Source organism: Monoraphidium neglectum (assembly GCF_000611645.1).
Source record: "Monoraphidium neglectum strain SAG 48.87 unplaced genomic scaffold scaffold00344, whole genome shotgun sequence".
Lineage (NCBI taxonomy): Eukaryota > Viridiplantae > Chlorophyta > Chlorophyceae > Sphaeropleales > Selenastraceae > Monoraphidium > Monoraphidium neglectum.
Genome location: NW_014013284.1, coordinates 10,353 through 29,793, shown reverse-complemented (window position 1 = coordinate 29,793; position 19,441 = coordinate 10,353). Strand labels below are relative to the sequence as shown.

The 19,441-nt window shown below is 64.3% G+C and overlaps 5 protein-coding genes across 5 annotated transcripts; all 5 read left to right on the top strand.

The window, feature by feature from the left end:
- Positions 1-25: 25 nt before the first annotated feature.
- On the top strand, positions 26-1,805 carry MNEG_2899 (short-chain dehydrogenase/reductase SDR; the record flags this gene model as incomplete). Its single annotated transcript, XM_014048630.1, has 4 exons — positions 26-127; positions 377-518; positions 1,119-1,204; positions 1,578-1,805. 4 exons carry the CDS (start codon positions 26-28, stop codon positions 1,803-1,805), a joined length of 558 nt encoding a protein of 185 aa, XP_013904084.1.
- A 1,475-nt stretch (positions 1,806-3,280) lies between these two features.
- MNEG_2898 (hypothetical protein) lies at positions 3,281-6,888 on the top strand (the record flags this gene model as incomplete). Its single annotated transcript, XM_014048629.1, has 6 exons — positions 3,281-3,771; positions 4,071-4,429; positions 4,640-4,882; positions 5,148-5,961; positions 6,356-6,517; positions 6,774-6,888. The coding sequence occupies 6 exons, from the start codon at positions 3,281-3,283 to the stop codon at positions 6,886-6,888; spliced, it is 2,184 nt and encodes a 727-aa protein (XP_013904083.1).
- Positions 6,889-10,072: 3,184 nt separating this feature from the next.
- On the top strand, positions 10,073-10,921 carry MNEG_2897 (hypothetical protein; the record flags this gene model as incomplete). The annotated part of the gene is made up of 1 exon (XM_014048628.1): positions 10,073-10,921. One exon carries the CDS (start codon positions 10,073-10,075, stop codon positions 10,919-10,921), a length of 849 nt encoding a protein of 282 aa, XP_013904082.1.
- A 3,851-nt stretch (positions 10,922-14,772) lies between these two features.
- MNEG_2896 (hypothetical protein) lies at positions 14,773-15,450 on the top strand (the record flags this gene model as incomplete). The annotated part of the gene is made up of 1 exon (XM_014048627.1): positions 14,773-15,450. The coding sequence occupies one exon, from the start codon at positions 14,773-14,775 to the stop codon at positions 15,448-15,450; it is 678 nt and encodes a 225-aa protein (XP_013904081.1).
- A 2,725-nt stretch (positions 15,451-18,175) lies between these two features.
- MNEG_2895 (hypothetical protein) lies at positions 18,176-19,441 on the top strand (the record flags this gene model as incomplete). The annotated part of the gene is made up of 1 exon (XM_014048626.1): positions 18,176-19,441. The coding sequence occupies one exon, from the start codon at positions 18,176-18,178 to the stop codon at positions 19,439-19,441; it is 1,266 nt and encodes a 421-aa protein (XP_013904080.1).

Here is a 19,441-nt window from a genome sequence, read left to right as displayed (position 1 = left end):
CCAAGAGGATGCGTGGGAGTTGGTAATGGCGGTCAACACGACCGGCGCGCTGCGCTGCGTCCAGGCGTTCCTGCCGCTGCTGCGCGCCGGGGAGCGGCGCGGCCGCGTCGTCAACATGTCCAGCCTGGTGGGCGCAATTGCGTCGCGTGCTTGAAATGTGCCTGTAAAGCGGAGGGGTGCGCTAGAAAAAGCGACGCATGCCCGTTTTGGTGTGCACGGGTGCACTCACAAGTGCAAGCGCGGTCTTGCTTTGAATCCTGGCTGGAGCGACCTCGCGCCAGCCAGCACGCTGGTAGCAAGCTGCGGAGAACGGTGGCGTCCTCCCAGATTCACTTTTGAGGCACACCACCTCGCTCGCCCCGGCCCGCCCCCGCAGGCCGGCAGCATCGCCCTGCCCATGTACTCGGCTTACGCGGCCTCCAAGCGCGCCCTGGAGGCCCTCTCTGACTCCCTGAGGTTTGAGCTGAAGCCTCAAGGCATATTCGTGTCCATCATCAAGCCGGGTCCGGTGGCGACGGGTGGGTGTGGGGTTGCCCCGCCGTGTGGTGGTCGGCATGTGTTCAAAGTCGCATGTGTTGAAAGCAGAGGGCGAGGGAGTGTGTGTGTGTGTGTGTGTGTGTGTGTGTATGTGTGTGTGCGTGCGCGTGTGCGTGTGCGCGTGTGCGCATGTGCATGTGCGTGCGCATGCTTGTGTGTGTGTGTTTGTGTGTGTGTGTGTGTGTGTGTATGTGTGTGTGCGTGCGCGTGTTCGTGTGCGTGTGTGTGCACGTGGCCGATCGGCCGCAAGGCCCGGTTGGCGGGGCTGGGGGCGGCTGTGTGGGACCTGGCGGCCGCCAGCCGCCAGCGTGAGGGCCCCCGCGCCGCCCCGGCGCGGCTCGCTGCGGCGGCGGCCCCCCTTAGGGCGATGCCAGGGCTTGCAACCCGGCATGATGAGACATGTGGAGACATGTGGATGGTGGGATGGCCCGCTAAAGGCTAGCTGCGCATGGCAGGCTATTGCTGAGCGTTGAGCGCACGCCCATGATTCAGGCAGCCAAGGGACGCGCCACCGGGCGCCAGCCCGGAAACCTTCGCCCCATTGGCGCCCTTCCGCGTGTTATTCGCACAAACCCCTGCAGAGATCTGGAAGCATGGCAAGGCGCGGAGCGAGCAGGTGGACATCGGGGAAGAGGGGCGGCGGCTGTACGCCCAGGCGATCGAAGAGGTGCGCGGCGCTGCTCGACAGTCGCGCCTTGGTCTTTTGCCCGCGTCCTGGCGCTCTCTTGGCGGCCGCTGCCGCTGCCGCCGCCCGTCCGTCCCCTCCCCCCCCCCCACCCCATTTCAGACCCCAGGTAAGGGCAGCTCATGCTGGCTGCAACGCCTCTATCGGCGGGTCGCGCCGCGGCATGTACCGGCACGGCCACTGGGCGCAGCTTTTACGCGCCCAAGCACCCAACATTGCAATTTTCTACCCTCTGCACACAACCTCCCCCTACGCGGGGGGGGGGGTGTTATTTCGCACCCCTGCCCCACCATTCACTCGACCCTGCCCCACCTTTCACTCTGCCGTGCGTGCTGCTTTGTCACTCTCATCGCAGATGCAGCACCACACGGACGAGATGGAGTCGGAGGGCATCCCCCCCGAGGAGGTGGCGGCGGCCGTGCTCCACGCGCTGACGTCACCCAAGCCGCGCGCGCGCTACATCTGTGGCACCAAGGCCGTCGTACTGCACGTGCTGAGCCGGCTGCTGCCGGACAAATGGTTCGACCCCCTCATAGCAAAGGCCATCAAAGATGCGGCCAAGAAGAAGACCAGCTCGGCCTGAAGCTGCCGCGTAGCTGCGGCGGCCGGCCTTGCTGCTCACCTAATGTATCCTTTCAGGGCCCAGGCCGGCGGGCCGACCCGCGAGTTGCCTGTTGATTTCCATCTCATGAGTGTGCGGTCGCGCTGCGCTGACTGTGCTGCCGCGCACCAGCAGCATGCCGTGTCGCCTCTCCGCGTGCTGCACCCTTGTGTTTTGAACTCATCTGTGCGAGTCCTGAGTCTCCTCACTACCCCAACTAGCTAGCTGCCCACTCCCAATGCCTTGATCGCCCCTCATGATTGCCACGCATGTGCCACCAATACTCAGCTGCCGGCTGTGTTTCCGATGCCAGATCCCATGCATGCCCCGTATCATGCATGGCTCATACCATGCCTTTTGCGACATGGTCACAGGGGAACCAGCGTGTAGGGGCATGTGCTGGGCATACAACGAACATGACGCCGCTTGCTGCGCTGTGCTGCAGTGTTGCCCACCCAACATGGTTCAGCTGCCGATTTGCGCCTGCCATTACCACGCTCGGATGCATGACCTGCTGTCCCGTCTGATGGGAAAGCCCGTCTGATGGGAAAGGAATGTTGAACCCACACCCATGGGGCAAGATCTGGGAGATTGTACAGGTTGAGGCGGGCATTGGATAGTGTCAGGCATGAGCCTGGCGGGTAATTGGTGGGGCTAACAAGTCACCAGGCTTGAAGGGTGCCCGGGCACGGCAAAAAGGAAGGTTGCACATGCTGTAACACGACCCGACATCGCATCGCAAGGGGATCACCCCAGCTGACCCCTGCAGTCAAAAGTGTCATACGTTGTGGCGCCGAAGGTGCTGTGCAGCTTAATGTCTGTTGAGGCTTACTTGCTTCTCACTGTGCCACCTTGTTCCTGATTGAACTTCATTTCTTACAGCAGTTGAACTACATCCTGCAGCCTGTGCACTGTGTGCGTGATATGGCATCCTAAGCGCAAGCCGCTGTTGTAACCCGAGTGACATCTATGTTGCACCGCACGAGGTGGGCCCGTATCTATTTGACCATCGTTGGCTGACTGTTTGAACGGTTTGAACCTCGATTTGCAGTCGACGCGTGTACAAGTAGGTCGCGACCAGATCTGTGCGATCACAATGTCGCCCTTAGGGGGCGGTTCTTGGGCCACTGGATCGCCTGAAGAGACTTGCAAAGTCTTTATGCAAAGCGGTCTTGGGGCATGGCTGCTGGAGTCAATCTCAGGCGGAACGGCCATGTCGTTCATTGAAGCAGTTGCTTGCGCGCAGGTGTTGTGATGAGATGTCCGCTAGCCCAGGTTGGCCTCGGATACACTTAGTTCTGCCGAACACACCGAGCAATCAGCCTGCTCTGCCGCCGCCTCGCCGCAGGTGCACAACGGTCGCCGCCCGCGCCATCCGCGACACGGCGAGGCGCGTTGCGAAGACGGTGTGGCAGAAGCGCGGGCGGAAGTCATTCCGCCGTGCGCAGCCGCTCCCGATGCTCGAGTGCTGTGTACAATCCGTCCTGGACGGCTCCTGCCAAACCGCCGACGCCGACGCCGACGCCGACGCCGACGCGCCCTTGCCGGCGTCCAAGCCCGCGCCCGCGCCGCCGCTTGCGGCCGCACCCGACTCCGGCGGCGTGGCGCCGCAATTGGAGGTTCCCGCGGCGCTCGAGGCGCTGCTCTGCGTGAACGACAACCATGCCTTCGGCGGCGACGGCAGCATCGAGAGCGCGATAGCGGCAGCCTGGCCGCTCGACGGGTGCGCCGTCGCCGGCGGGGACCTGGAGGCCGGCCAGGCGGCGGGCCACATGGCAGCGCTGCTGCCGGCCATGATGCCGATGTTTGCAAAAATAGGGCCCGCCGACAGCGGCAGCGGCGACGGCGGCAGCGGCGGGGTGCGGGAGGCAGGGTTTATGAGCGTGGAGGCGGTGCGGGCGCGCATGATGGAGGGCATCCACTTAATGCCCTCCTTGGAGGAGCCAAGGTCGGTTGGTCGGGGGGAGGCTAGGGGTGGGGCGCGTGCAAGGGTGCATCAAGATCCGACGGGCCCGCTGTGGGCATCCAAATGCGTCTGAAATCAACACGCAGAGGGCGGCCGCCCCGCATGGGACGGATGCATGCCAGTGACCCACTGCACCTGCCAGCACAAGAACCGGCAAAGCCAAGCACGCCAACCCTCCGGCCCCGTGTCGTGTCACGCGGCTTTGACTGGTTTGACCGGCCCTGGCTGCACCCACGCCCACTGACGCCCTAGCCCCCGGCTCCCCCCTATCCCCCGCCCAGGCCGCCTCCTAGGCCGGACAGCAGCCCCCTAGCTGTGTTCAAGGACAGCACCCCCATCGCCTTCGGCGCGGCCCCCACCGTCAGCGCCCCCCTCAGCACGAGCCTCAAACGCCGGCGCCGCGACGCCAGCGCTGCGGAGGCGGCGGGGCCCTCGGAGCCCCTCCCCGACGATGACGTCATCACCGCCGCCTGCTGCCGCGTGCGCAAGCTGTCGTCGCTGAGGGCGTCGCTGCTTCACGCCGACGGCGCGCTGGTGGCCGCGTCGCACGCGACCGGGTGGGAGCTGCGGGACCCCGGGGTTGCCTCGCTGCGGCTGCAACCAGACGGAGCCGAGGCAGGCGTTACCGATTTCCGCACGGGTGGGCCGCCGCGGCTGTGCGGAGGCCGCTGCTTGCAAGAGCCCGCCGCAGGCGCCTTGCGCCGCCATCCGGCGCTCGTGAATCAATGTCTAGGGTTCACGCTCCGTGCGGTCGGCGAAGCCGACACTGCCCCTCTCCGCGCCGCCATGCGCTGGCCGAAGCACATACACGCACGCTCCTTGAAGAACCCCTGCGCCCCCCAAACCGCAGGTCTGTACGAGCCCGCAACCCACGTCGCCGCAGATGCGGCCAACGGGCTCGTGTGGTGCGCCGGCGATGGCGGAGATCGCATCAAGGCGTTCTCGGCGCCAGCCGGCGGGGGCGGCGGGCACGTTGGCAGGTACTGGTGGGAAGGGTCGGTGCTGCAGTATACCCTCTGGTCTGGCGGCGAGGGGGCGGCGGGCGGCCACGCGGGGCTGCACGTCTGGGGCACGCGCGTGTTGGCGATCAAGGGTGAGCTGGCCGCACCGGCATTTCGCGGGTGCTCGCGGGGCAAGGGTGGAGGGGCAGGGGTGCTGGCAGGAGCCCGTGCGCTGCATGCGGTCCACCGCACGGCCTGCCGGGCGGAGGCGCTCGTGCCGCTGTGACAGCATCCCCCATGCTTGCCGCGAGTCCATCAGGCGGCATGCGCCTTTGCCTCGGCGGTGCGTCTCCCGTGCCATGCGGCTGACAGCTGAGATGGGCTATTCTCTCCGCCCCGCCGACGGCACGCACGCAGGCGGTGGCGCGCTGCTCAGCTGGGAGCTCGCCGGCCTGCCGCTACAGGAGGAGGAGCGGCTGCCAAAGTACTTGCACGAGGGCGATCTCATTCTCCTATACGATGACGAGGACGGGGACGAGGATGATGACGAGGACGAGCTGTACCATGGGGACCTCAGATCCTGCGAAGTCGAAGGTCTCGACGCCCTCGAGGCGTCCAAGGGCGTCCGGCCGCACGCAATGTGCCGCCTGCAGCTGCCGCCGCCAAGATGCTCGCTGGCGCTCGCCGGGGACGACACGTCCGGCCCGATCGACATGACGTGCATCCTGGCAGACGGCGGCGGCGGGGGCGCGCCGCGGCTGGCGGCGGCGCTCGGGTCTTACGTGATCGCGATTTACGATCTCGAGACGCAGCGCGCGCAGCGGCTGCTCTGCGGGCACCGGTACGATGTCACTGCGCTCGCGCCCGCACCGGACACGTGGCGCGCGCCGCACCTCTTCGCGAGCGCTGCGCGCTCGGGGGACGTGAAGGTATGGGACGTGCGCGACAGCGCCCGCAGCGGCGCGGCAGCGCTGACGATTTTGCCGGGCGGCTCGAACCCCTTGTACGGCGTCGCGCTCGCGGCCGCGCCGGCGGGCTCGGGGCTCGGCGGCGGCGCGATGGTGTGCTTCGCGGGCGGAGAGGGGGAGGCGGTGTGGGCGTTCGACCTGCGCGGCGGGCGGGGCAGGGCGCTGTATGAGCTGTCAACGGGGAATCAGGTGGTGCAGTCGCTGGCATGGGCGGAGGGCGCGGCCACGCTGGTGGCCGCCTGCGAGGTCCGTGGGGAGGACAGGTGCGATTTAGGGGAGGGCAGGCTGCTTTGAGGGATTTGACAACGGGCTGCATGCATGACTTGCGTGCGATCAGTGCATCGGGCGCACAGTGGCTGCAGACCAATAAGGCAAGAAGGTGCTAGTGCTTAACCCGACGCCCATGATTGGTGAAATGCAGGGGGCAGAAAGGCAGGGAGGGGTGGATGTGAAAACGCGCATGGCTGGCTGGTGCACGTGCGCAGGCCGGTGTGCAATCGCATCACTCCCAGTAACCAAGCACGTCCTAAGCGCTATTTCAGCCATCCCGCAGCCCGTGCTGCCACACACAACTTTGGCAGCTGCAACAGACGCGCCCCGTGCCCACATGCTGCACACGTGCAACAACCGCTCGCCGCCACGTTGGCGCCCCCACAGGGATGAAGGGTGCGACCGCGAGGACTACCAGAGAGTGCAGCGCCGCCCAGACGGGACTGTCGGCTACTTCGACGCCTTCGGGGGCGGCGGCGGCGGTGCTCATGTGGAGGACGAGGACAACGGCTTTGACGACGAGATGTTCGGGGACGACGAGGCGCTCTGGTGCGCGGGTATTGGGCTTGACGTTTGGGCCCTTGCAGGGCGGGTGCTGTGTGGGCTGACGGGTGCGTGCCTGGTGAGTGCAGACAGAAGGAATTATTGGCATGCGGCCTCGTTTGCGCTGCTTGTTTCAAAGCCCTTCGAGCCGCCGCTGCTCAGCGCTCCTTGCCTCAAAGGCAGCCCATCTGACCGCAAGCAAGGCCGCTCACATGCACCACGCCTGCCTGCTCGTTGCCTTCGCCTGCCGGCGGGCATGCAGGTGGCCAAAAGGGGCGAAGCACGAGCCGGGGGCGTTCAAGAAATTCTTCAACGTCATGAGCTCGTGTGTGCTGGGATACGACTTTGGGACGGGCAGGGATGGCGCTCGGGGCTGATCAGCACTGGCCACAGGCCGAGTCGAGCTGGAGCGGCAGCTGGCCAATGGCCAGGGGCTGGCGAGCAGCCGCCCAGTTCAGGCCAAGCCGGGAGGCAGCTCCCAAGTGCCGGGCTGGAAGGCCTGGTGCTCGTTAGGAAAGAGGGCAAAGAGGGGCTGCTAGCTGGACGTGTTTGGTTCAGGGTTTGCCCTGTGCAGCCACTCTGTGAATTGTTTTGCAGGCTGGGCAATGCCCTGTCAACTCCCTTGAATGAGTGTACAGCTCCACACCCTTGCATCAGCCCCGCGCAAGTAAGGTGGGGCCAGTGCGCTGTGTATGACCCCCATGTGGCACCTTGCATAATGCTCGTCTGCATGCGGAAGCATGTACAGTAGTTTATGGTGTATGGACAACCGTGCTTGCACGATGTTCAAAGTCATGTATGCGATACAACAAGGCATGTTAGTACTCATAGCTTCCTGCACTGGGCTGGCGGCTTGAGACAAGAGATGCTGCATGTCTTCCTTTTTTATCAATTCCAACTTCAAAGTCGTAAACTACTTGAGCGTTGTGACGACCGTCCTTCTGCATGGGTCCGCTGCAGTCGAGGATGCGGTTCTCTTGGACAGATCTATCGAGTCGTCTGGGGACTGCGAGGCAAGCAATAGTCTGCAGATGTGCATCTGTGTGGTAGCAAAAGCTTGTAGGCATGGAAGAGCCAGTCCATGTGTCACCTAATAACCGCACGCAGCTCTCCTGTACACACGAACACTGAGGGATGACCCATGTCTGACATGTGTCCGCGCCCATTGATCCTCGATGACAGAACCAACGCTGCGAAAATCCACGACATTCATACAAACGATTGCATTTCCCACATTTCACACCAGGTCCCTCGAATGATTTTAGTTCCGAGGCTGCGGAGATTGCACGTCAGCACCAATGCCCGGCAATCACAGCCAGACTTCAGATGAAGATAAGCGCCTTGATACCCAGCCTGGCAACGTGCGCGGCCGCAGCAGCACCATCGCAGCGCCGCCGCACAAGCGCCCACGGCTTGGCGCTCTCGAGTCCCCTTTGGAGCCAAAGCCTGGTGATGACCGCCCAGGCCAGCAGCAGCTTTCAGATCACACAGAGCTGCATCAGGGCGCCTCGGACCTGATCGTTGCGCAGCCGCAGCACCAGAATCGCCTGCCGCGGCGCGCGGCAGCGCAGGCCGCGAGTGCGCGCATCCGCAGCAACGCGGCCGTCGAGGCGCGGGGTCGGGCCCCCTGGGAGGCCGAGGCGGTGCCTGGGAGCAGTGGAGCAACCAGCTACAAGGGCGGCGGCGGCGGCGGCGGCGGCGGTGGCAGCGGCGCGTTCAATCTGGATGCGAGCGGGGCCAGCCATGCCAGCGAGGCGGAGGGCAACAGTGATGACAGTGAAGGCAGCGAGCAGGTGGGGCGCTGATGACGCGGGCAAGCTGCATTGGCAAGTGCAAGTGTGTGCATTGCCACTGCGTTGCAGCATCAACCACAGCGATATGCTAGCACTGCAACAATCGGTCGTGAATTGGCATGCGTGGGCTGTTGGAGGGGTCTGCTAGGCCGTACAGGACCCGGGCTGTTGCGCTGGATGAAGCGCTTTCCGTAAGTAGACAACCACAGCAGCCTGGCACCACTGCAGGCGGACGGCAGCAAGAACTCAAGTGCGCCGTCTGGCGGTCTCTGGCAGGCGGTGAGACCTGGGCAACTGGGGCCCACTATGTGATGAACACTCCGCGGTCCGCGATTGGACAGCAGCGCCCCACGCTCACCACTCAGAACCTTACGAAGTTCACGTGCATGTGTATCTTCATGCATTGCATTTCTCATCGTTGCGATGCAGTTTCACAGGTTCACCGCCATGCCATCCAGTGGACTGTCTCGCTTGTGGGTGCCAGCTGGGCTTCTGGACGCCTGGTTCCCAGGGGCCCCCCTGCCCCTCAATATCAGCTTGCAGCTGGAGGTGGACGGCCACACCTGGGGGCACAGGTTCGACAGCCGCGTCGACAAGGCACGCCAAATAACCAAGGGCCTTGGGCAATTTGCTGAGCTGGAGGGCTGCGACGTCACCGCCTTTCGGCGCGCAGCAGGGCCTGCTGCGCTAGACCTAATCTTGTCCAGTGTGCGGGCCCCGGGGCAAATGACAGGTGGAGAGCGCCGCGGTCTGCGCCGCCAGCTGGAGCCGGAGGACCTCGAGTCAAACACCTGGCCAGTGGTGAGGTCCGCGCGCACTTGTGACCTTGCTTGCTTGTAGTTGACTGAACAGTTGTCACGCACTGCAAGTGGCCGTGCCCCAGGCTTTCCTTTGCACTGTGCAACCCTCTGCGGGATCCTGCTTTCAATCCGAAACCTTTCCACTTCAGTTCAGCCACATCAGCTACAACCCCCGAACGAGGCGTCGGCGGGAGCTCAGTCTGCCAGCTGCCATGGTGGCAGCTTGCTGGCCGAACGCCTTCTTCCCGCTGAGAGTCAGCGTGCAGGCAGTACTGGACGGCCAGCCGCGCGGCGCGCCACGCAGTGGGACTGTTCGCTGTTATCATTGTTGGCAGCCCTACAACCGGTCCAAATGTACACTTTACATACCTGAAGGGACGAACCTTCTGGGCCCCAACGCCACCATCTCACGCTTCCGTTTAGCCGCCTCAGGCACCATCGAAGTGCACGCCACCTACGACGATGCCGCCGCCGCCGCTAATCGCGCTGTGGTAGAAGCGGCGGCGGCGGCACCGGCGGCGGCAGCTGCGGCACCGGCGGCACCGGCACCTGCGCCCGCGCCAGGCTGCGACCGGCGGGGCCGGTGCATGCAGCCACGCCAGCCAGAGGCACTTGCCGGCGGCAATGTGCGGGAGGTTGTGCGAGAGCAGCAAATCGAGGAGGGGCAAGAAGCGCACCAAATCCCACAGGGGCAGGAGGACGAGCTCAGCATGCCTGCTGGGTGCCAAACCAGCCTTCAAGCAGCCGCAGGGCCTGCCGTGCGAGTCGGACGACTTGCAGGGACAGCACCGGCGGCAGCGTCGCCGCGGCCAGGGCCCCCGCGGCAGCAGCTGGTGTTGGAGGAGGAGGCGGCGGCAGCGCAGGAACCGTCAGCGGCCACTGGCAACAGGCAGCAGGCAGCCTCAGCCCGGGCCACCCTGCAGCCCGGTGATGTCGCCGCCACGCAGCTGGGCCCAGCTGTGGCGACCATGGCCCCGCAGGGGCGGCGCGGTGGCGGCGCGGTCCAGGGTGCAGCAGCAGGTCCGCCGGATGTTCCGGCCCGGGCTGTTGCAGCCAGGAGCATTCAAGTGCCGCAGCCAGCAGGTCTAGCGGCTGCGCAGCAGCAGCAGGAGCAGCAGCAGCAGGAGCAGCAGCAGCAGCAGCAGCAGCAGCAGCAGCAGCAGCAGCAGCAGCAGCAGCAGCAGCAGCAGCAGGAGGAGCAACAGCAGAAAGAGCAGCAACAGCAGAAAGAGCAGCAACAGCAGAAAGAGCAGCAGCAGCAGCAGCAGCAGCAGCAGCAGCAGCAGCAGCAGCAGCAGCAGCAGCAGCAGCAGAAAGAGCAGCAGCAGCAACAAGAGCAGCAACAGCAGCAGCAGCAGCAGCAGCAGCAGAAAGAGCAGCAGCAGCAACAAGAGCAGCAACAGCAGCAGCAGCAGCAGCAGCAAAAGCAGCAGCAGCATGGCAATACTGCTGGCTGCGTCATCTCCAGCGGCGCTGCCAGCCAGCTCGCCAACACGCCTGCTGCACTGGTCGCGCTCAATCTGCCCCAAATCGCAGTGCCGCCTCCCAACTGCCCAGACCGCGCCCTGGCCCTGGCAGACGCGGCCACACAGGCCTATGGTGAGGTTGCAAGGGCGGCAGGGGCGCTGGGGCTGCCCCCGGAGCAGCTGGATGCGGTATGCGGCGCAGTGGAGGCGGCAACCTTGGACGCGGCCGGCTGCCTCAAGTTCATTGGCATGTATTACTGGCGGCTGCAGGCGGCGTGCACGGCGGGGCGAGAGGTGGGGGCGCGCAAGTGGATGGAGGACATGGCTGCGCGCGTTCACAGAAACACGTGACCATGGGACAGGTTAGCCATTGTGGCCGTCCAGCGACGCAGCGGGCCGGCAGTGACTGCCCCAGCAGGGCGAGCAGTGGGCGGCCCGTGTTTGATGGCCACACTGGACGTGCTGCAAGGGTTGTGTACTTTGCGGACTCCTGTGGTTATTGCGTTTCATGTTGGAGATTCCATTACTTGCAGTTGTAAACGCCGTTGCCCTGTACACGTGCACAGTCGTCCGCACCAGGCAGCAACTGTCAGAAGTATAGGATTGAGCTGGTCTTGGGCCCCATCTTGGTGCAATCAGTGGCAGAAGGGCATGGGCGGAGGTCATGCATGTGCAGCTGCTCACTCTGCTGGTCGCAGCTTGGGACGTGCTGAACGCTGCCTTGGTACACTGATTCTGTGCGTGCAAGTAAGGCATCTCAACAAACAGTGCACAGCTTTGCCGCTAGGCAGACAGACCGGGAAGGTGGTTCAGGTGACCAAGCTCAACGGGCAGCAACTGTGCCTGTTTTAAAACAGCCATCGGGCGCGAGGTCATCTTTTTAAGCGTTTGGGCGCCAGGCGCACGCACGGTCCTTGCCTCGCAGGCGCATGTCAAGAGGGGCGGCAGCATCGGCATCACGACAAGCTTGCGCCGTCAGCCGCCCTCGCCGGCTTGGAGCCTACCCCACGTGCTATCCCCTTCTCACAACCCTGTTGACGCGGGATGGTAGCATGTTGAGCGCCGCCGCCGCCGCCGCCGCCGTTGCGATGTCGCTGCTGCTCCTGCTGCTGCTACTCCTGCAGCTGCTGCTGCTGCTGCTGCTGCTGCCCGGCACGGCGCAGGCAGCACTGTGCATCGCCTGCTTTCACAGCGCTACTGATGACTTTGAGGCACGTTTTCAAGGCTTCATGTCCAGACAGATAGAGCACATTGTATCCACCCTTACCAGCATGCAATCTGACACAGCATGCCAAAGCGCAGACTGCCGACAGTAGGAAGGCCAACTGTCTGGGCCGCAGGTTGTCCTCACTCCCAGGCGGCTACAAGGTGTCACTCTGCTGAAAGCCTCCAACGTGCCAAGGTGTCAATCCTGCCACTCAGATCGATTGTTGTGGGCGTCTGCGGCAGGACTGACTCCATGGTCGAACCGATCTCACCATCTGATCTCACGCTGGGGCCGAGGCAGCACTTTCTGTGGTCTCGAACTGCGCGGTTTGTGGTCTGGGATATGCATATGGAAGTGTGCGGCAACGGCAAGACGCGTATATATTGGCCTGCAGCTGTGCAGCTGTGGGTATCAAATGCTTGTAGGGGTGGAATAGCCAGTCCAGGCATCACCCAACCACCGCACGCAGCTCCAGCTGCAGGAACATTCTCACCCATGAGGGATGACCCATGTCTGGCATGTGTCCACGCCCATTGGATCTCGTTGACAGAGCCAATGCTATCATACAAAATTCAACGCCATGAAGACAAAACGACTGCCCTTTGCCACATGTCACACCACCGCAGATCCCTCTCCTTCGCATGCTGAATGATCTGCGTAAGTTCCGAGGCTACGGAACTTGCACGTCAGCACTAATGCACATCGGGGAAAGCGAGCCTTCTGATGAAATGAATCGACTTGATACCCAGCCTGGCAGCGTGCGCGGCCGCAGCGGCACGGATGTAGCGCAGGGTCTGCAGAAGCGCCCGCGGCTTGGCGGCCTCGAGTCCCCTTTGGAGCCACAGCTGGGCGGTGACCGCCCAGGCCAGCAGCAGCAGCAGCTTGTAGATTACACAGAGCTGCAGCAGGGCGCATTGCAGCTGATCGCGCCGCCTGCGCGATACCGGCAGCGCCCGCCGCGGCGCGCGGCTGCGCAGGCCGCCCTCGCGCGCATTCACAGCGATGCGGCCGCCGAGGCGCAGGGCAGGGGCTGCTCTGAGGTTGAGACGGAGCCCAGCAGCAGCGGAGCAATCAGCGACGAGGGCAGCAGCGGCGATGGCAGCGGCAGCGGCGGTGGGTCCGATCCGGATGCGAGCGGGGTCAGCCGGGCCAGCGGGGCGGAGGGCACCAATGAGAGCAGCGAGCAGGTGGGACGGGGATGACGTAGGAAGATGTCTTGGACAGACTTGTGCATCCCCACCACGTTGCGGAGTTGACCACAATGGACGCTGATAAACAAATCCTGCACGGGCATGCGCGGGCTGTTCGAGGGGTTTCTGCTCAGCCACCAATGACTCGAGCTGTTTTGCCGGATGAAGACTATCTACAGGTAACATCAGCAAGCCGGCACTCCTGCAGGTGGAGAGCCGCCAGAGGACAGGGTTGCCACCTGGCGTGCTCTGGCAGACGGTGAGACAATGGCACCGGGGCCACACCTATGAACTCAGCGCTGTGGTGGGCGCCAGGATTGCAGCATCCCACACTTGCCGCTTCAAATCTTGACCAAACTCATGCCATGCATTGCATTATCCAATTCCGTGATGCAGTTTCAGAGGTTCACTGCCAGCCCATTGGACCGATCGGCTCGCCTGTTGGTGCCAGCTGGGCTTCTGGCCACCTGGTTCCCTGGCGCGCCCCTGCCACTCGACGTCAACCTGCAGCTGGAGGTGGACGGCCACCCCTGGGGAGACAGGTTCGACAGCCGCGTCAGCAAGTCACGCTGGATGACCAAGGGCCTGCGGCAGTTTGCTGAGCTGGAGGGCTGCCATGTCACCGCCTTTCGGCGCGCAGCAGGGCCTGCTGCAATGGACCTGATGTTGTCCAGCATGAGGGACCAGCGGGAAGCCAGCGGGGCAAAGCGCTGCGGCCTGCGCCGCCTGCTGGAGCCGGAAGACCTCGCGCCAAACACGTGGCCTGTCGTGAGAACCTCGTGTAATTTTGGCACTGCGTGCCTGTGCGTGTTCGGGGTCCAGCACTGGTGCCCGCCTAATTAGGGGCCGGGCCGCAGGCTTCGCCTTGCACTGCGCGTTGTTTGCGTTGGGATACTGCAGGCACCCGCCTCTCACCCTGACCGGCCCCACTCCAGGGTGCCAAAATCATCCCCAGCCCTCAAGCAGTCCGTCGGTGGGAGCTGAATCTGCCAGCCGCCATGGTGGCGGCTTGCTGGCCGGAGGCCTCATTCCCGCTGAAAGTCAGCGTGCAGGCACTCGTGGACGGCCAGCCGTACGGCGCACCACTGCGGCGGACTGTCTTACGCAATTTCCGGCAGCGCGCAGCGTCAAAACGCGTCAGATACGCGCTTCGTGTACCCACTGGGATGATACTTCTGCCCCCAGGCGCAATCATCACGCGCTACCGTCTGGCCGCCTCAGGCACCATCGAGGTGCACGCCACTTGCGCCGCGGCCAACGGCGCCTCGGCCGCCGCGGTGGCTGCGGCGGCGGCCGCGCCTGGGCCAGGCTGCTGCCCGCAGGGGCAGCAGGTGCGGGCGCGCCAGCCGGAGGCGCCGGCCGGCGGCAACGCGCGTGAGGTTGTTGGGGAGCAGCAAAGCCAGGAGGGGCAGGGTGTGCAGCAAAACCACCAGGGGCAGAAGGGTGAGCTCAGCAGGCCTGGGGCATGCCAGACCAGCCTTCAAACAGGTGCAGAGCCTGTCGCGCGCTCTGCACATACCACAGTGACAGCACCGGCGGCAGCGTCACCACGGCCAGGGCCCCTGCGGCAGCAGCTGGTGTTGGTGGAGGAGGCGGTGGTAGCGCAGGCACCGTCAGCGGCTGCTGGCAGCTGCCAGAAAGGGGCCACGGCCAGGGCCAGCTTGCAGCCTGGTGGGACTGCAATCACACAGCTGGGCGCGGCAGTGGCGACGGTGGCCGCACAGGGGCGGCGCGGAGGCGGCGTGGTCCAGAGTGCAACAGCAGGTCTGCCGGAGGTTCCGGCCACGGCTGTTGCAGCCGGGAGCATGCAAGTGCCGCAGCCAGCAGGTCCAGCGGCTGCGCAGCAGCAGCAGGAGCAGCAGCAGCAGCAGCGAGATCAGCAGCAGCAGCAGCAGCAGCAGCAGCAGCAGCAGCAGCAACAGCAGCAGCAGCAGCAGCAGCAGCAGCAGCAGCAGCAGCAGCAGCAGCAGCAGCAGCAGCAGCAGCAGCAGCAGCAGCAGCAGCAGCAACAGCAGGAGCAACAGCAGAAAGAGCAGCAGCAGCAGCAGCAGCAGCAGCAGCAGCAGCAGCAGCAGCAGCAGCAGCAGCAGCAGCAGCAGCAGCTTGGCAACGCCGCTGGCTGCGTCATCTCCAGCGGCGCTGCCAGCCAGCTTGCCAACACGCCTGCTGCACTGGTCGCGCTCAATATGCCCCAAATCGCAGTGCCGCCTCCCAACTGCCCAGACCGCGCCCTGGCCCTGGCAGACGCGGCCACTCAGGCCTATGGTGAGGTGGCAAGGGCGGCAGGGGCGCTGGGGCTGGCCCCTGAGCAGCTGGATGCGGTATGCGACGCAGTGGAGGCGGCAACCTTGGACGCGGCCGGCTGCCTCAAGTTCATTGGCATGTATTACTGGCGGCTGCAGGCGGCATGCGCGGCGGGGCGGGAGGCGGCGGCGCGCAAGTGGATGGAGGACATGGCGGCGCGCGCCCGAAGAAGAATGTGACCATGGGGAGATTACTGTAGTCGGTGTGATCGTGCAGCAGGGGGGCTGGCGGGCGGGGCTTGCCCCAGCAGGGTGAGCGCTGGGTGGCCCGCGTTCGATGGCCACACCTGACGTGCCGCATTGGATTTGTTCATTGGTGGTGGTTGCTTGTGATGTTGTACATGCGGCTCGCTTGCAGTTGTAAAACGTTCTGGCCATGTAGACGTGCACCATGGTCCGCATCACGCAGCAGATGTCATTAGCATAGATTGATCTTGTCTTGGGCCCCATCTTGGTACAATCGGTGGCAGAAGGGCACAGGCAGAGGTGTGCATGTGCAGCTGCTCACTGTGCTGGTTGCAGCTTGGGGCGTGTTGAACGCTGCCTTGGTACACTGATTCTGTGCAAGGTATCTCAACTGCACAAGCGATGCAGTGTTATGCTGCCAAGCGAAAGGGCCTGGAATGTGTCCCAGCTGACCATGAACAATGAGTAGCACAATACCGTCAGGTGTGGTCGCTTCTTGGAGTTGGGAGCCTGCCATGCAGCACAAGCATCTTGCCACTGTCTGCTTGCTTGATGGTCTTACTTGCCACTGTCATGCGCTCTGTGAGAGAGGCAGCATTATCGGCAACAAGCTTCCATCGCCAGCCTCCGTTGCCGGCTGTGCCCCTTTCCTGCTACCATTCCCCTGACGGCACCCCGCTGTTGCGTGATGAAAGCCCGTTAGCGCCGCTGCCGCCACTGCCAGTGCCGCCGCCACAGCCACTGCTGCTGCCGCTGCTGCTGCTCAGCGCAGGGCAGGCAGCACTGTGTTGATGTGTTTCACCTGCTTCCACGCGTGGCGCTGCTGACGTCGAGGCGCGTTTTCAAGGCTCCATGTTTAGACAGAGCACGTGGTATCCACCATGACCAGTACCTGGTTCGGTGTGAGTAACTGTCAGCCAGCATGCTGACACAGCATGTCAAAGTGCGGACTGCAGCAAGACCAAATTATGGGGCTGCAATGCCCCTTCAATCGCGGATGCGTCCAAAACGCGTCATTACTTTTGAAAGTCTGCCTCCGATTTCAACGTGATAATCCTGCCGCAGACGCCCATAAGATCAATCTCAGCATCTGATCTCACGCTGGGATTGAGCAGCTTGTTTTGCGGTCGATGTCTTTACGAGCCGCATTATACAACATACGCAGCTATGCGCAGCAAACGCAGCTTGGACCCAGCAACTGTACAGCAGCGTGCCGATCACAGCGGCATGTGGGATGAGGCGCAGGTCCGCAAGCGGATGCGGCTCGAGGCTCACCCCAGTCTGAGCGACAACGACGCAGCCACCCAGGAGCAGGCCACCTCTCAGCGCCCCCTGCAGCACTGTTTGAACGCCGGCGCCACCCCGGCCCCACTGCCGCTACCCGCGCGCCCGCGTCGTGCGGCAGCACAGGCGGCCGGCGCCCGCATCAGCCGCTGCGCCGCGGCTGAGGCGCGGCATCGCACGCCCGGCGGGCGTGAGGACGACGGCAGCAGCGCGGCGACCAGCCACGGCAGCGAAGGCAGCGACGGAGGTAATGACGGCAGCAGCGGCTCTGACCCTGACGCGAGAGGGCTTAGCGAGGTGGAGGACAAAGAGGAGGACGAGGGCGGCGCCTCGCCGGAGCCGCGGGAGCGGAGGCGTGCAGTAGCAGTAGCAGCAGCAGCAGCATCAGCAGCAGCCGCAGCAGCAGCAGCAGCATCGCCACGGGATGGCGACAGCACTGTCGGGCAGGAGGGAGCCCTTTGGCAAACGGTGAGGGGCGCCTTCAACCATATGGATTCCTGGTGGGCCTCCTCGGTGCTCATGCAGCCTGAAGCTGTCTCAAAACCTTGTTTGCTCACAGCATCCATCTTATTAGACGTGAATATACCTCTTCCAACGTATCATTGCAGTTCCAGGCACTTGTGGTGGAGCCGCCGGAAGCGCATAACAGAGGTGGCCATACGGCACAAGTGAGTGTCCCCAAGGCGCTGCTGGCCGCCTGGTTCCCCAGCGCGCCCCTGCCCCTGGACATCAGCCTGCAGCTGGAGGTGGACGGCCACCCCTGGGGGCCGCGCTTCGACACCCGCATCACCAAGTCACTCTTCATCAGCCAAGGCTGGCCTTGCATTCACGAGCTGGACGGCTGCCGCGTTGGCGCGTTTCGGCGCGCAGCAGGGCCTGCTGCAATTGACCTGGTAGTATCCAGCCTGACAGGGCGACGGGACGCCAAGGGAGCGGCCCGCAGGGGTGTGCTCCGCCCGTTGGAGCCGGAAGATCTTGAGCCAAACGCCTGGCCAGTGGTGAGGGACTCAGTGGCCCTTGTCAGCGGTCTTCATACGCGCGTGTGCATGTGTGCATGTGTGTGTGTGTGTGTGCGTGTGCGTGTATGCGTGCGTGCGTGTGTGTGTGTGTGTGTGTGTGAGTGTGCGTGCGTGCGTGCGTGTGTTTGTGTGTGTGAGTGTGTGTGCGTGTGCGTGTGTGTGTGTGCGTATGTGTGTGCGTGCGTGCGTGTGTGCGTGTGTGTGCGTGCGTGTGTGCGTGTGTGTGCGTGTGCGTGTGTGTTTGTGTGAGAGAGAGAGAGGGAGAGCGAGATTCTGGATGGTGGTCATCGCATTGCCAATCGACAAAATCCTTTGTTGTTTTGAATGTACGTTTGCAGCACGCCACCAGCTTTCGCAAGCTCAAACATGTCTGCTGAATTCCCCCACACCAGTTTGCCCGTTTCACTTCAAGCCCAATGAAGAAGACTCAGCGACGGCTTTCTCTGGCCCCTGCAATGGTGGCAGCTTGGTGGCCAAGCGCCTCCTTCCCGGTGGTCGTGAATGTGCAGGCAGTGGTGGGCGGTCAGCCGCGTGGGGCGCCGCTGCAGGGCCAAATTACCCGCGCTTGCAAAAAGACTGGGTATCCCTTTGCGTTCAGACTTTACACGCTGGGGGCAACATTGCCATTGGCACCCGGCACCATCATCACCCGTTTCCGGCTGGCGGGGCCTGCTGCCATCGAGGTGCACGCCGGCGCACCCACAGCCACGGGTGTTGCAGCGGTTGAAGGTGAGCGTGGCGGCAGCCAAGGCGTGGTGGTTCAGCAGCAGCAGCAGCAGCAGCAGCAGCAGCAACAGCAGCAGCAGGAGCCGCAGCAGCAGCAGCAGCAGCAGCAGCAGCAGCAGCAGCAGCAGCAACAGCAGCAGCAGGAGCAGCAGGAGCCGCAGCAGCAGCAGCCGCACCCGCAGCTGCTGCCGCTGCCGCCGCCGCAGCCGCAGCAACAGCAGTATCAGCAGCAGCAACAGCAGTATCAGCAAGAGCAACAGCAGGGCCATCATCAGCAGCAGGAGTCCGAGGGCGGTCTGCTATCCCCACAGGATGCCCGTCGCATCGTTGCCGACGAGCAGGTCGGCCCGCGCAAGGGACCGCGCACGTGTGCAGCAAACGCTGCCACCAGAGGCGCGAAGAGGCGCGCCGCAATCAGCCCGCCCACGCAGGCCTCCGGGCCCGTCCAGTGGCATCTGTCTCCCGCAGTAAGGGCGCCGCCTGCTGGTCAGGAGCAGGCGCCCGCCGCCTCCGAGGTCAATGGTTTGGAGACCAAAGCAGCAGCAGCGGCCGCCGCCCCTGGTGCCGCCGCCTTGGGCGGTGGGGTTGCCACCGTTAGCCCAGCCGCCTCGGTGACCACCGCCCTGGCCACTCTCGGCCTGCCGGACATTGCAGTGCCCGAAATGACAGGCAGCGACGCTGCTGCTGCGGTAGGGGCGGCGGTCGCGGCTTCGCAGGTGGCTGAGGAGGTTGAGAGGGCCGCAGACGCGCTCAGGCTGCCGGCCGGCGAGCTGTTTGCCGTGTTGACCGCGGTCGAGGCGGCGACGGCGGCGCCTGCAAGCTGCCTGCGCTTCTTGGCCTTTGACTACCGGCGGCTGCGGCGCGCGTGCCGTGCGGGGGACGCGGGCCTCGTTAAGACCTGGATGGAGGGCATGGCTGCACGGTACAGCCCGGACGGAACTGGCGGCCGCGGGTGA